The sequence below is a fragment of the Venustampulla echinocandica genome (genome assembly GCF_003357145.1).
Source record: "Venustampulla echinocandica strain BP 5553 chromosome Unknown scaffold_6, whole genome shotgun sequence".
In the NCBI taxonomy this organism is placed as follows: domain Eukaryota; kingdom Fungi; phylum Ascomycota; class Leotiomycetes; order Helotiales; family Pleuroascaceae; genus Venustampulla; species Venustampulla echinocandica.
The window spans coordinates 827,239-841,311 of record NW_022474211.1 but is presented as its reverse complement, the minus strand read 5'-3'; the positions used below and the strand labels follow the sequence as shown (position 1 = coordinate 841,311).

Genomic DNA, 14,073 nt, shown 5'->3' with positions numbered 1-14,073 from the left:
TGCTTCCGGGTATGTGCGAAAAGCGGCATACCCGAAACCTGATGGTAGAAAACAGAGTCTTCGGGAGATATTAAATGCGAATGCAAAATCAACGACCCCAGTGGTCATAGGATACCAGCGAAGCATTACACCTTGTCCACTCCCTAGTAGGTGCTACCATACCATACACTGCCACGTGAAGCCTGAAACTATTTTATCAGACTCCTCCAAACCCCGGCTCCGGATTATAAACCCAGCAAGTCTCGGTAACGTTGACGCTGCTTGGTGATACTTTCTCAATAGACCTGATCTGCGGGGCCCCGCGAACTAAGCACTTTAGTTATCGTAGCGGCTCCCCTGTGGGTCGAAGAAGAATATGTACCCCGCATCCTTATTCGGATCGCAATCATCCTTCCCCTCCATCCCATGGTCGACTCGATATGCAGCCAAGTGATATCATTAGGCAGCCCCTCCAAAGATGTGAGCTAGGTAGATGTAGTCCGACGATGTTGTGATTTGAAAATGTAAGCACTTAACTAGCTTGCATACAGTCTCCATGCGGCCGGTGCTTCCAATACGTATTTCGTGTTTCTTACTCCTCGCAATTCAGACCTTTTGATGACTCCATGAGTTCTAGAGTTCTGGCGATATTTGCTGGACTAAGGACACGGCTCTCTCTCTCTCTCTCTCTCTCACACACCCTCGCTTGACCGCGCGACCTCTCACTTTATACAGGAATCAAAACAAAAGCAACATCAAAAAGCGATCTTAAAAAAATTAATCTAATTCTTTAAGATCAAGGATTAAAATAGCAAAAGAGTTCGGCCCCGTCGCTGTAGGGCCTACATCTCTGCCGGATAAGATCTGTTTCGTTTTTGTTTCGTTTTTTTGATCGTTTTTATCGTATTTGTTTCGTTTTTTTTTGGTCGTGTTTTTGATCGTTATTTTTGTCGTTATTTTAACGTCCCCCTTTTTTTTGGGGCCTGTGCCTACGTACCCTAATCCCTGTCGACCTCGAAAGTACAATTCGTCCTGAACCACTCAACCAAGTGGCCGCCCTTGTACCCCTCGAAAGAACAAATCGCTTATTTGGTATTATATGTCAGAGGTCGGTTAGGAGTTATAGCTAGGCAGTTTGTCACCGCCTACAGGCGGTGACCTCGGCGGTGGTGATTACCTATATCTAACCTTCGCTAAAAGAGCCAAAACAAAACGCATGAAAAAGAGGAATCCGATTCGACTCCTGGAGAGGTATTTAAAATATAAATAAATTGCTTCGGCCCTCAAAATGGCAAAAGAGTTTAGCCAACTATAGGACTTCCATCTCTCGAATAGATCTGATTCGTTCCTGTCTCGACGTTTCATTTACGTCCTCCACTCTAGTTATCTAACTGCTCAACTATCAATGCGAAAATGGCAAAAGGGACGCTATCTTCTCGCGGTAGTATTTTGATAATATTATACAGTAACCTCTGGCAATAGTACTAATTAAACTGTCGCACCGAACAATGAAAGTTTATTAAAAAGCAGAAGCAGTCTATATATGATGTGTTGAGTGAGTGGGGGTGACCACTGAACGGATGTTACATTATCCGGCATCGTCCTCCTGATTGGCTCTGAATGCAGTGGCTGATATTAAGGTCGGTGGGTAAACGTGGGACTGCTGTCGTGCACTGGTCGCTACGCAGGCTATTTGCGTTCCCCGCGTGGATCCGAGGATGCCAGAACCACGCGCATGGCCTTTCCTGGGCGAGACTAGAGAGTTCTAAGGCTCAATAATGCTTTATTTACGGATAGAACAACATCAAAACCCTTCGAATATTAAGTTGGATACGGAGTATCCCCATCGAGCCCACCCCCCTAACGCCCCAAAAAACTCTCCCGCCAGTAACGCTGCATGCGGAACGCCCATCGTTGGCTAGACTTCCGACGGGCTCAGATATTGGACGCCTCTCGGCCGCAGCGTGGGAGCTCCGGTCGAAAAATCATTGAGCCTTTCTTGAAACGCGCAATGGCGTCGGAGATCTGCTGACCGTTGGTCCCTTGCCTCCGTACGCCTCTTCGCGATGGCGGCATCTGGACGTCAGACAAAAGTTCAAAACCTCTGCTCAGCACAATATGGCGAGTAACGATAGCCAGAATGCAAGGAGCGAACCCTCTGCGGCCACGGTTCCTGAAGTGGGCCATGATGTGGTAGACAGGACGCCGACTGCAGGCAACTCCACCGTATCGGGCACTAGCAATACAAGCGCCGATGAGAGTGCCTTTCAACACCTCAATGTGAGTCCATGAAATCCGGATGCCCAGGAATAGCTTTACGAATACTTCTAGGTTGATTATGAAGATCATGATAGTGCCATCGGAGGCATGACCCCGATGTACTTCCCCTAGCCCAGTATTTCTTTGTTGTGGCGCTGAATGTCAGTAGGACCTCGACGATGTCGTTAAATTCGAGCATCTATGAGTTCGTCGAGGAGAATGGGCGCACTTACCACCGGTATAAAGAAGGCAGTATGTCACAAGTGCTGTGTTTCAAGAAGCGCTTGGTGCTGATGCAATAGTAGAATATATGTTGCCGAATGACGCGGTCAGTCATCTATGCTTCGACCCAAAACAAATTTCTAATATGTTGACAGGAAGAGATGGATAGACTCGGTAGAGCCCCCAGGACACTTCAAAACTAAAGCCGCTAAAGCCCCTAAACAGATCTCCAACACCAGCTGTGGTTGATCACGCTGTATGGCAAGTTATACCTTGCGCCTATCTGTAACCCGCACAATGTCTTAGATATCGGTACGGAAAACATTGCCATTAAACTGTATAACTATAAGCCAGCTAATATTACCTAGGTACGGGGACAGGAATATGGGCTATTGAGTTTGGTATCCGCTCCATGCCTGGCGACATACACATACGTGATCTGGTTTTCTAATATCTATTAGCCAATAGTCATCCGTCGGCGCGCGTGACCGGGAGCGATCTAAGTCCCATACAACCAGAATAGTGGGTAACCTCGCCCAAAGCATATTGATGAACCTAATCCAATACTTTACTCAGTGTACCATCAAACTGTCAATTTGAGGTCGACGACGCCGAAGACGACTGGAATTATTCACAACCGTTCGATTTAATACACGGACGTGCTTTGGTAACCTGCTTCAAAGAACCCGCCACAGTGATAGCCTCTGCATTCAAAGCACTTACTCCGGGTGGCTATCTGGAATTTCAAGATATAGTATTGCCAATGCGCGCGATTGACGACACCCTGCAAGGAACCGCAATCAACGACTGGCAGACTAGAACAATCAATGCAGCCGAAAGCATGGGGAAAAACTGGAAGCTGGTTGGCAACTATGTTCAGTATTTTGAAGAGGCTGGGTTTGTTGATGTGGTGGAGACGCATTTCCAATGGCCCTTGAACACTTGGCCGAAGGGCGAGAGGATGAAGACTCTAGGCCGCTATTGGCAAGAGGATCTGCTGCGCGGCTTGGAAGGTCTTTCAATGGCCGTTTTAACGAGAGCAGGTGGTATGACGATGGATGAGGTGTTGAAACTTACTACGGAGGCCAGGAAGGATCTTCATAATAAGAGTATCCATGGTTATCTTCCAATGTAAGTGCTTTTATATTTGTTCTCATTGGGCAGTTAACAATTGCTAACCGTCGAGGAAGCGTCGTGGTGTACGGGCGAAAACCAGATGAGGAGGACGTTTAACTTTTGCGGGTTCTGGTCTATTTCCTTTTCCATTATATTTGGTTGGGCTTATGAGGGTATATTTATGAGCAACGATATGATATATATCTATGATCTGTATCACACCTATAATATTTATATACCCATTTTGGTGGAAATCGAAGGTTTTGAGATCTGAATTGAGGACCTCCCTACCTTAGGTAGGTATTAATTCCATAAGTTTTTGCATACGTGAATAAACCTCCAACCTTAATGGCCTCCAGTGAAGGGGTAGTCTTTCGATGCCTCAGGCACAAATATCTCAAAGTGCTCTTTCCAAAAATTCAAGCTCGTCGACCCCACCTCATCTGCTGTCAAGCAAGCGCCTGTTCACCTACATCTGCTCCAGATGGATCGATGACTTACATGCCAAACTACTACGAAATTCTTGGTCTCCCTAAGGACTTCCAACATGAATCAGATATCCCGACGCAGACTCTGCGAAGCGCCTACCGAAGGGCACTCCTCCAGAACCACCCAGACAAGACCCCGCTCGCAAAACCTTCGGTGAACACAAAGGGATCCGTGTATACGATCGATCAAATAGCCGAAGCCTTCAATGTCCTATCGATTCCCAGAGCGCGGGCGGAATACAACAAGGAGCTGAAGTTGCAAAATGGCTCTACAAACATTGGAGGGGTACAGGGAAGACAGGCGTTCCATACCGGGGTTGAGACGCTGGATCTTGATGATTTAGAGGCTGATGAGGCACAAGGGATATGGTATAGAAGCTGCAGATGCGGGGATGGACGTGGGTTCTTAGTTACGGAGGACGACTTGGAAGAAGCTGCTGATGACGGTGAGCTCCATGTGGGCTGCAGAGGCTGCAGTCTTTGGCTGAAGGTGCTCTTTGGTGTCATTGAAGATGATGGCCAGGCTGGGGCTGGGCCTGAGACTACTGGAGATATGCGGAATGGGTAGACAAGGTATTCTTTTAGCAAGGCGTTGGTGTTCACATCCGGGTCATGCAGCATGCATTACCTTGGGAGGCTTTGATCACTCTAGATGTGTTGTGTCAAACGGACCGGCACAAGAAATCCCCAATATAGTAAAATTCCAGAAGACATAAGCATAAGGTCTGGCAATGCAGCCTCCTCCATCCAGGGTTCACAGAAGCGCTTCCTTTTTCTATTCGCAGCAAATTGAAAAAAATAATGTAGTAATGTGCCGACTTCCTATGACTTCCAATCAGGGCTCGAAAGCTATTGGTCGCCTCAAACTTGCGGTATAATATCCTCTTGCAACGTCCAAATGAAATAACAATTTGGAGAACGCCAACACGTCGTCGGGAGTTCGAACGGCGCTGGAAGGACTGATGTTGCTGGTTTTGTAAAGGGAACAAAAATCCCCGCGCAGAAAATCCCGACTTTTATCACTCCGGTCGAGCTCCGCTCTCACCGCCCAGTGCCCAAGCCCAGGCCTCAGGCCTCAGGCTCGCCCAGCCAATCTGGCGGTCTTGATTCAGGCACTTCAGGGCTTCGTCATGCCAACTCGCAGTAGCTCCAGACGTGCCTCCGCCTTCCTTTAAGGGCTCCCTCTCTATGGCCCCTCATTCCTCGTTATCAATGCGTGCCCTAACCACCGTGATCGATGCCACGATCTTCTCTTCGACATTCTTACGTCCCGCTGTCTCTGCGGTCCCTTCGTCCATAGAAAGAAGAGCTTTCAGTAGCTCGTTTTCCCCGGCTTCGAAATCTTTTAGCTTCTTGCGGAACACTGCGTACGTCTCTTGCGGTTTGGATTGCCCGTCTTTGTCTTAGCCCTGCTGCATTTGGCTGGGCTAACCAGAGAGCTCTTGATATTGTTCCCTTTGACCCTTTTGCAAGTTGCATTCCATTGGCTAACTTAAAACCTCAGTGTCCGGCCTGCCTTCTGCCAACCTCGCATATCAGATCAGTTCAAGCTCCCGCCTTCTATAGCTACCTCAATTCGACACTGCTCCTACAGACGACACAATATGTGCAAACTTCACGGAGGAACCGAGGCCGATGCCGCCGGAATGGACATCACGAAAGGCAGAGAGATCTTGCCTGCCAACGTCGTTCCAACGCACTATGACCTCACTGTTGAGCCGGACTTCAAGAAGTTTACCTATGAAGGCACGGTCATTGTCGACTTGGATGTTGCCGAGGACTCTACTTCTATTTCACTGAATACTTTGGAACTTGATATTCATAGCACGAAGATTATCTCCGGGTCACAAACTATCAGGTTAGTAGTTGGCTGCGAGTTTTAATGGTTAAGGGCATTACTGACTTGTTGGATCTGGTGTAGCTCATCCCCTAGTCTCTCTTATGATGAGTCCAGCCAAACCACGAAAATCACATTCGAGAACAGCCTTAAAAAGGGATCCAAAGCACAGCTTGAGATGAAGTTCACCGGCCAGCTCAATGACAAGATGGCTGGGTTTTACCGCTCAACCTACAAGAATACCGACGGCAGCCAAGGAGTGCTAGCTACCACCCAGATGGAACCTACCGATGCTCGCCGAGCCTTCCCCTGCTTTGATGAGCCCTCTCTAAAAGCCGAATTCACAATCAGCTTGATTGCGGATAAGAAACTTACATGTCTAAGCAACATGGACGTGGCCTCGGAGGCGGATGTTCAGTCAGAGATGAGTGGAACCACGAAGAAGATTGTCAAATTCAACAGGTCCCCACGCATGTCCACCTATCTGGTCGCATTCATTGTCGGTGAACTCAACTATATCGAAACGGATAAATTCAGGCTTCCTGTCAGAGTCTATGCGCCTCCTAATCAAGACATTGAGCATGGCCGCTTCTCCCTGGAACTTGCTGCCCGGACTCTCGAGTTTTATGAGAAGACGTTCGATAGCCCATTCCCGCTTCCCAAAATGGACATGGTAGCAATCCCTGATTTTGCTGCCGGGGCCATGGAGAATTGGGGTCTTATTACTTACCGCGTAGTTGATGTCTTGTTCGACGAGAAGACCAGCGGCGCTTCGACCAAAGAAAGAGTGGCCGAGGTGGTTCAACACGAGCTTGCTCATCAATGGTTTGGCAACTTGGTAACTATGGACTTCTGGGATGGTCTCTGGCTCAACGAAGGATTCGCAACCTGGATGTCCTGGTATTCATGCAACATTTTCTACCCCGAGTGGAAAGTGTGGCAAAGCTATGTCACCGATACCCTTCAAGGCGCGCTGTCCCTAGATTCCCTACGCAGCAGTCATCCCATCGAGGTCCCAGTAAAGAAAGCGGAGGAAGTGAATCAAATCTTTGATGCGATATCTTACTCAAAGGGCTCCTGCGTTCTTCGAATGATCTCGAAGTACCTTGGTGAGGATGCCTTTATGGAGGGTATCCGTCAATATTTGAAGAAGCATGCATACGGAAACACCCAAACGGGAGACCTCTGGGCTGCGCTTAGCCAAGCAAGTGGAAAGAATGTGGTGGAGACCATGGACATCTGGACCAAGCACGTTGGATATCCCGTTGTTTCTGTTACGGAGAATGAGAAGGACAACACTATTCACGTCAAGCAGAATCGACTCCTTCGCACTGCGGATGTGAAGCCAGAAGAGGATCAAGTACTCTACCCAGTCTTTTTGGGCCTCCGCACCAAGGACGGTGTCAATGAGGAGCTTGTTCTCTCAAAGCGAGAGGATAACTTCAAGATTCCAAGTCTAGACTTCTTCAAGCTCAACGCCGATCACAGTGGTATATACCGTACCTCGTACACACCAAAGCGTCTTGAGAAGCTTGGCCAAGCAGCGAGGGACGGATTATTAAGTGTCGAGGACCGTACCGGCATGATCGCCGATGCGGGGGCCCTTGCGGCCTGTGGATACCAAAAGACTTCTGGAGTTCTCAACCTACTGAAGGGGTTTGACAGCGAGACAGAATTCGTGGTATGGAATGAGATCATCTCCAGACTTGGTGCGATTCAAGGTGCTTGGATTTTTGAGGATCAAAAGATCAGAGATGGCCTGGAAACATTCCAACGGGATCTTGTGAGCGAGAAAGCGCACAAAGCCGGCTGGGTTTTCAAGGACGGTGATGACCACATCCAACAACAATTCAAAGGCATGCTTTTCGGCAGTGCAGGCATGGCTGGTGATGCGACCGTCAGGAAGGCCGCCAAGGATATGTTTGCGAAGTTTGCAGCGGGGGATAAATCAGCAATCCATCCCAACATCAGAGGGAGCGTTTTCGGAATGGCATTGAAGTATGGTGGCAAGGAAGAGGTCAGTATATTCCCTTGCATTTCTGGACCTAGCTAACTCGCAATAGTACGAGGTTATCCTTGATACGTATCGGAAATCCGTTAATGTTGATGAGCGCAACACTGCACTTCGTACTCTTGGCCGATCCAAGGATCCCGAACTTATCAAACGCACACTTGAGCTTCCGTTCAGCGGAGAAGTCAAGGAGCAGGACGTCTACCTCCCACTCAGCGCTCTCAGAACCCATCCAGAAGGCATTGGAGCCTTGTATGAGTGGATGACTCAAAACTTTGACGAATTGGCGAGAAGATTCCCCGCTGGTTTGTCTATGCTCGGAACACTAGTGTCAATCTGCACATCAAGCTTTACCAAGAAGGCGGATCTCGAGCGGGTCGAAAAGTTCTTCGATGGTAAAAGCCTGAAGGGCTTTAACCAAAGCCTCGCCCAATCGTGCGATGCCATTAAAGCAAAGGAGGCATGGCTTTCCCGCGATAGACAAGATATTAAGGAATGGGTTGAAGCATATCAGGCAAAGAGCATCAAGAGTGAGCTATAGATGCCATTATTAGACCTGTAAGTGGGAAACCCACAGAGCAGCCTAGATAATAGACCCCGAAGCTCTAGAAATACATATAAAAAATATTCGCCACACCAATTATTAACAATCTACTCTCTTTCCATCCCACCAGCGCCATATATCGTCGGTATCTCTCATTACTATCCATATCGTTCTCCATATCTCTCTTTATTGGGCGTGTCGGGTCCTGTTGATTTTGCAGCGGCGCAGTCAACTGGTTAGTACCACCTCGACATCCCCGGCTGCGGGCCGGGCCCGTTCCGCCCCACGTTGTATTTTCTTTTTATTTGGGACTACATGCCGTGATTGCCGTCTGAGGTTGCCATTGTTGGGAACGGACAAACGGCACAGTCACCAAGGAAGCGGCCAGAGATAATGCAATCGGTGGCTGGTTTGAGTGTTGAACTTCCGCTGGTTGAAAACAATGGATTGATGGGAGCCGTTAAATCGGTAAGAACCCCAGCCAGCTTAGAAATTGTAACAAGAATTCTTTATGACAGAGAACTAATTATCCTAATTAACTCCAGCGATTTCCCATGATAGATCGCCTCCTGCGCTTGACGCCTCTAAATCAATTACCCTAAGTTGGTCGTTATAGAGGCTTACATGCCAGTTTCCCTCTATACCAAACCCCAGAAATTGAGAATCGAAACTCATTGTCTACTCTCAGTTTCCTTTTTTAATGGCATCCGCGATCTTCTCAGCAAGCATATAGACGGACGCTTGCGGATGACCTGGAATTGCAAAAGGGAAAGACGAAGCATCCACAACTCTCAACCCCTGAACTCCATACACTCGAGCGCCCGAATCGAGGACCGCCATCGGGTCGCTACTCTTTCCCATTGCGCACGTAGCGCTAGCGTGGAATATTTGGTATAAGTTCGACCGGATATATGTCGCAATCTCCTCATCCGTCTGGACAGTGGCTCCGGGAACTAGTTCGGGTCCAACTTTGATGGAGTTGGCAGCATCAGTATTCCACAGTTGACGGCAACGCTTGAACGCGGCTACCAGGATCTCCACATCTGCTGGATTACTAAGCCAGCCTAGATCGATAAGTGGTTGGGTTGCCATGCTTGAACTGGCAATTGATACGCTTCCACGGGAGAACAATGTTGTGAGAGTAGCCCCAATGCCTCCAATCACTGCGTTATCTGGACCCGGGAATGGGGCGATATCATACTCTATTTCCGGCCAATCTGCGGGGAACTCGGCGAGTGCTGATGCCGTCGAGCTCGTGAAGTTCCTCATACTATCCGGTATCTTCTCAAAGGAGAAATGTCCGCCAGCCGAGCTGTAGGGACCAGATGCATTATCCAGGTAGTCCGCCAGTGCTGGTCCTGAAGTGGCCGGATCCATCAGGATGGATGGGCCGCTTGGTGTGTTGACCTGGTTAGTGACCAACATGAATATTGGGTCCCAGAGGTTCTGGCCAACACCTGGGAGATCGGAGACCACGGTGATGCCATTGGATTGCAATGTATCTTGAGGACCGATACCTAATTCAAAGTGAGCAATTCGACCTTCCGGGGGGTCAAGACCTGATGACTTACCGGATACCATAAGCAACTGAGGAGAGTGGAATACCCCCGCAGATACAATGACTTCCTTGGTTGCGGATATGGTATATTCGAGACCTGCAGTTGAGACTGAGACTCCAGTTGCTTTCTTGCTCGAATCGAAAAGGACTTTCATTCCTTGGGTGTTAGGATAGACAATGATTTCTGTCTCGTCGAGTGCTTTTTCCAGGAAGGAAGTCTGCGAGGAAGACCTTGTAGCATGCGTTGGGTCAATGGTTGATGTGCCCCAGCCACTATAGCCAGTGATTATACCACTGTTAAAGCCAGTCGGGCTAATTGGAAGTCCGATTTGTTCCAGAGCCTTGGCAATCCAAATAACTGTTGGATCAACCCAATTCGCCCATGAAACTTGAAGGGGTCCCCCTAAAGCGTTATCGAAAGCACGTGGATCATACACCGGCGTTGCATTTGCGGCTTGTCGTTTTTCCAGGTCGGGTGGGGTAAGGTTACAGGACTTCTTGAAGAAGGGCAGTAGGTTATCCCAGGTGAAGCTCTGGTCTCCAACAAGTTCAGCCCAGCGTTCATAGGCGCCCTTCGGGCCTCTGTGAAAACCCATCGTGTTCAGGGCTGATGATCCTGTGGTACTCGAATATTATTAGTTTATATTCCTTGTCCTCGGTGGCCAACGGGAGTAAATACCTCCTAATGTCTTCCCTTGGGCATAATGATAACGCAAGTTGCCAGCACCCGGTTGGGGTTCGGAAACTAGCCCCCAGTCTACCAGAGGTTGCGGTGGAAAAGCTTCTGCGTTAGAAATGACTCCCTGTACTAAGCTGTTACGGGGTACAACGGAGAGGTTTCCATTGTCCATCTGGTAGAAGCCACCCGCTTCAATTACAGCGACTGAAGCCGTTTCCGCTAAACGGGCAGCTATAGTCAAGCCGGCTGTGCCGCCTCCAACGACTATAAGAAATTTAGCGACACACAGAAAAGCAAAGTGTTTACAAGTTGTACATACCCACATAGTCAAAGGAGGCATCGATACCCGGCACCCCAAAGGCGCTGGAGCGTAATCGCTGAGAAGCAGAAACAACTGCGGCGCCAACGCCCAACAATAGAATTCCTGCGGAATGAAACATTGAGGGGAATGGTAAGGGCCGTAAGGATACTGATTAGATGGAGTGGTGGCCATTGTTTTAAGTGAGGGGGTGGCAGACTTTAAAGTCCCCACATCGCCAGGGCTTACAGCTGCTCTGCTCTGGGAGAAGGTCAAAAGCATGGCTAAAGGCACTGTGCTTCGTACGTTGGTTGACAGAGGCATGGCGCGTGGACATACAGGGAGCTTGCGATACTACTGTCTCTTAGGGACGGTACCCGAATGCTGGCTCCCAGGGAAGTTGCGCGCCCAGGATCTAGGAATTTGGTCCATCGCTTTAATGCTTCCATGACCAGGGCCTTATGTCCGTTCTGAGACATGCCCCGTCCAGCTTACTTCGTACCTGCATACGATGCGGCGTATAACCAGGTGGACGGTATTGGGAGCACCGACCTGACAGCTCTGCAAAATCAGTACTTCGGGCATCGTACAACTGTTCCTATTGGATTCTGTAATTGCTGGATGGATGATCCCAATCTGCAAATTGTGCAGGGAAAATAAGTCCTTCGTTATAATTGTCGCGGCATACTCGGTACCAGGGGTCATATATTGCTAGAAGATAATGTTTGGGGTTTCGAGGGCCAAGAGCATTTATTCTGATTACGCGGCACTTGGCTTGGTGACTAAATCGGTTACTGGCTTTTGAGGCTTTTGAGGGCTTGTTGCCAAGTTGTTTGTTGGCCCTCCCGTGTTTAGTTTGCTTGATGCATTCATCTGGGTTCCTGCCAAGAATCAAGGGTACCAGATATTGAGCCTTGGTTTGGTTTGGTGCACCATTGTGCATCCGGGTTTTACTCCGTATAACCTGTTATTACTTATGGGCATGCACTTAGTATTAAAGCGTCAATCCCATCCCCAACACTGTCATTGTTCAAGGGGTACGAATTCTGTCACTACTTACCATATATTCCTGGTTACTTCGTACAGCACCCAAATTACTTCTTGAACCCTGGACCGGACGCTTTTTCAATTGCACTCCGAGGCCGCCTGCACAGGGCGACTGCACGCAAAGCTGTTACGAGTGCCTCCCTCTCTTCCTCTGCCTAAGCTCCATCGCTCTCTAAATCCCGCAAGCCAAGTAAAAGAAGAGCGCGTAACGTGAAATTCGCATCATTACCAGCGACATGGACATGCTGAAATGGAATCTGATGTGTTTCCAGGAGCGCTCTTAGGCCGATTCTCGACGTTAGCTGCAGTGGCTGTTGGGCAAGCTTCTGTGTATCCAATACGTAAACAGGTTCGATAATTATTTCAAGCTCCTGTGCAAACTTCAAGTCCATTTGCCCATGATGTGTCACTAGCACAATAGCCCTATCGTCAGGGAGTATTTGTGCAACCTGATGTTTGATGTCGTCAAGGCGACATTGTTCTGACCCCCCAAAGAGGAATTTCTGCGAAACTAGGGAGCAGTATTTAGAGGAGCCAACGCAGAAGCTGTATGTTTTTAAGAGATCCGCCCGTCTCCGGTCCGAGGTCAGTCTTGTCTGCGCGAAACGTAAGACATCCCTCGTGTCTAAATAGATAGCCCGAATTGGAATTCCTGGTTGCGAAGCTTTCGTCCATCTGGTGTAAACTCGGTATCTATACAAGCAAAGACGACGTCTTTGATCGAAGAGCCTGGGAGGTCGTTAAAGGAGACTGTTGTTTCCGAAGGCGGGCTTGGGCGAAGACCGAGTAGAAATTGAAGAGTAAGGAACTGGTTCTTCCTTATTAATGTGTATGGAGTAGTAGCAAGCGGCGATTGTGGTGGATAAGACATGCTTGTAAATTTAGGGAAATAGTAGGTGTAAAGTTGGAATGACTAAGGTCATAATTTATAAATTGGTGTGATGGGAATGGGTGTGGCTTTTATAGAACCCACGGGACATGGAATAGGGTTATTCGTTTCGCAAGACGTCTCTCCCTTTTGCGATTCGCGTATTGGACTGCAACAACAAATAAAATTCATTATATTCGAACCAATCGCAAATAAGTCGTATCTTGTAGACATTGAGTCACACTCTACAGAGTAGTGCCTCTACCCTCGAATGCTATGACGTCATTGACGCCGGTGGGAGAACCCGGAAGGCTTACATCTAGGCGCCTACCTAAGGTAGGTAGGTAGGTACCTTAGGTAGTCAAGACGGCGGGATATCATCCTTATGTCACGCATGGTCATGGCAAAATGTTATACTGTACTTCGTACATACAGAAAATATCCCAAGGAGTTTTTAACTACTTTCCTATCTTCCAATTGTATTTTATACAGAGGATTCTAACTGCACTGGGCGGCGTCACCTCGTTCGCCGCCCATCCTGGATCCAACGTCGACACGCAGCTCAGAGCTCACATTGCGTATGATGATTATAATAGCATTGCGGAGGTGTCGAAGCATAGTACGGCCAAGGACTAGGAATTCGAGGAGCCGATGTTTAAGACGTTCGCCCAAATCGGCGCCCCGCCTCTTGTTGCCGTGCTAGACCCAAACCTCCCCGCTAAGGCCCCCCTTTACTTAGCGAATGGCCGGGGTGTGGAGCTTGACGAGCATGCACGCGACCCTGAGACCGTCGAGAAGTTATGGAAGCTGAGTGAGAAGCTGGTTGGTCAAGAGCTTAACTATTAAAGCTAAAATCTCACATATAATTACTCCTTAATGTATTAGCAGTTCGTATTATTTACCTATGTATTTGGGTGATTTGCCCCGTATCACGACTTTTTAGGGACTTGAGCCTTTAAACATAATTCCCACACAATCAACTTCTTTGCTTTGTTCCTCCAAAAGTTCAGCTTGTATTGTGCTAGTTCAAAACTGCTTAAAACCACAGGGGCAGCAATAACTCTAGATTAACATACAAAACACACGGGGATTGAATTTTCCTAAAATGGTATCATCATTTTGTACTACACACTTCCCCATCCCCTTCAACAACATGATATCTCTTCT

The 14,073-nt window shown here is 48.3% G+C and overlaps 3 protein-coding genes across 3 annotated transcripts; 2 read left to right on the top strand and 1 right to left on the bottom strand.

Moving 5' to 3' along the window:
• Positions 1–2,097: 2,097 nt before the first annotated feature.
• BP5553_07687 (uncharacterized protein) lies at positions 2,098–4,632 on the top strand (the record flags this gene model as incomplete). Its single annotated transcript, XM_032016310.1, has 10 exons — positions 2,098–2,259; positions 2,311–2,357; positions 2,408–2,490; positions 2,544–2,566; positions 2,616–2,634; positions 2,686–2,772; positions 2,829–2,861; positions 2,922–2,982; positions 3,037–3,591; positions 3,963–4,632. 10 exons carry the CDS (start codon positions 2,098–2,100, stop codon positions 4,630–4,632), a joined length of 1,740 nt encoding a protein of 579 aa, XP_031867541.1.
• Positions 4,633–5,668: 1,036 nt separating this feature from the next.
• Positions 5,669–8,453, top strand: BP5553_07686 (Metalloproteases (Zincins), catalytic; the record flags this gene model as incomplete). Its single annotated transcript, XM_032016309.1, has 3 exons — positions 5,669–5,922; positions 5,986–7,918; positions 7,965–8,453. 3 exons carry the CDS (start codon positions 5,669–5,671, stop codon positions 8,451–8,453), a joined length of 2,676 nt encoding a protein of 891 aa, XP_031867540.1.
• A 687-nt stretch (positions 8,454–9,140) lies between these two features.
• Positions 9,141–11,133, bottom strand: BP5553_07685 (FAD protein; the record flags this gene model as incomplete). Its single annotated transcript, XM_032016308.1, has 3 exons — positions 9,141–10,630; positions 10,694–10,957; positions 11,013–11,133. The coding sequence occupies 3 exons, from the start codon at positions 11,131–11,133 to the stop codon at positions 9,141–9,143; spliced, it is 1,875 nt and encodes a 624-aa protein (XP_031867539.1).
• Between the last annotated feature and the right edge of the window lie 2,940 nt (positions 11,134–14,073).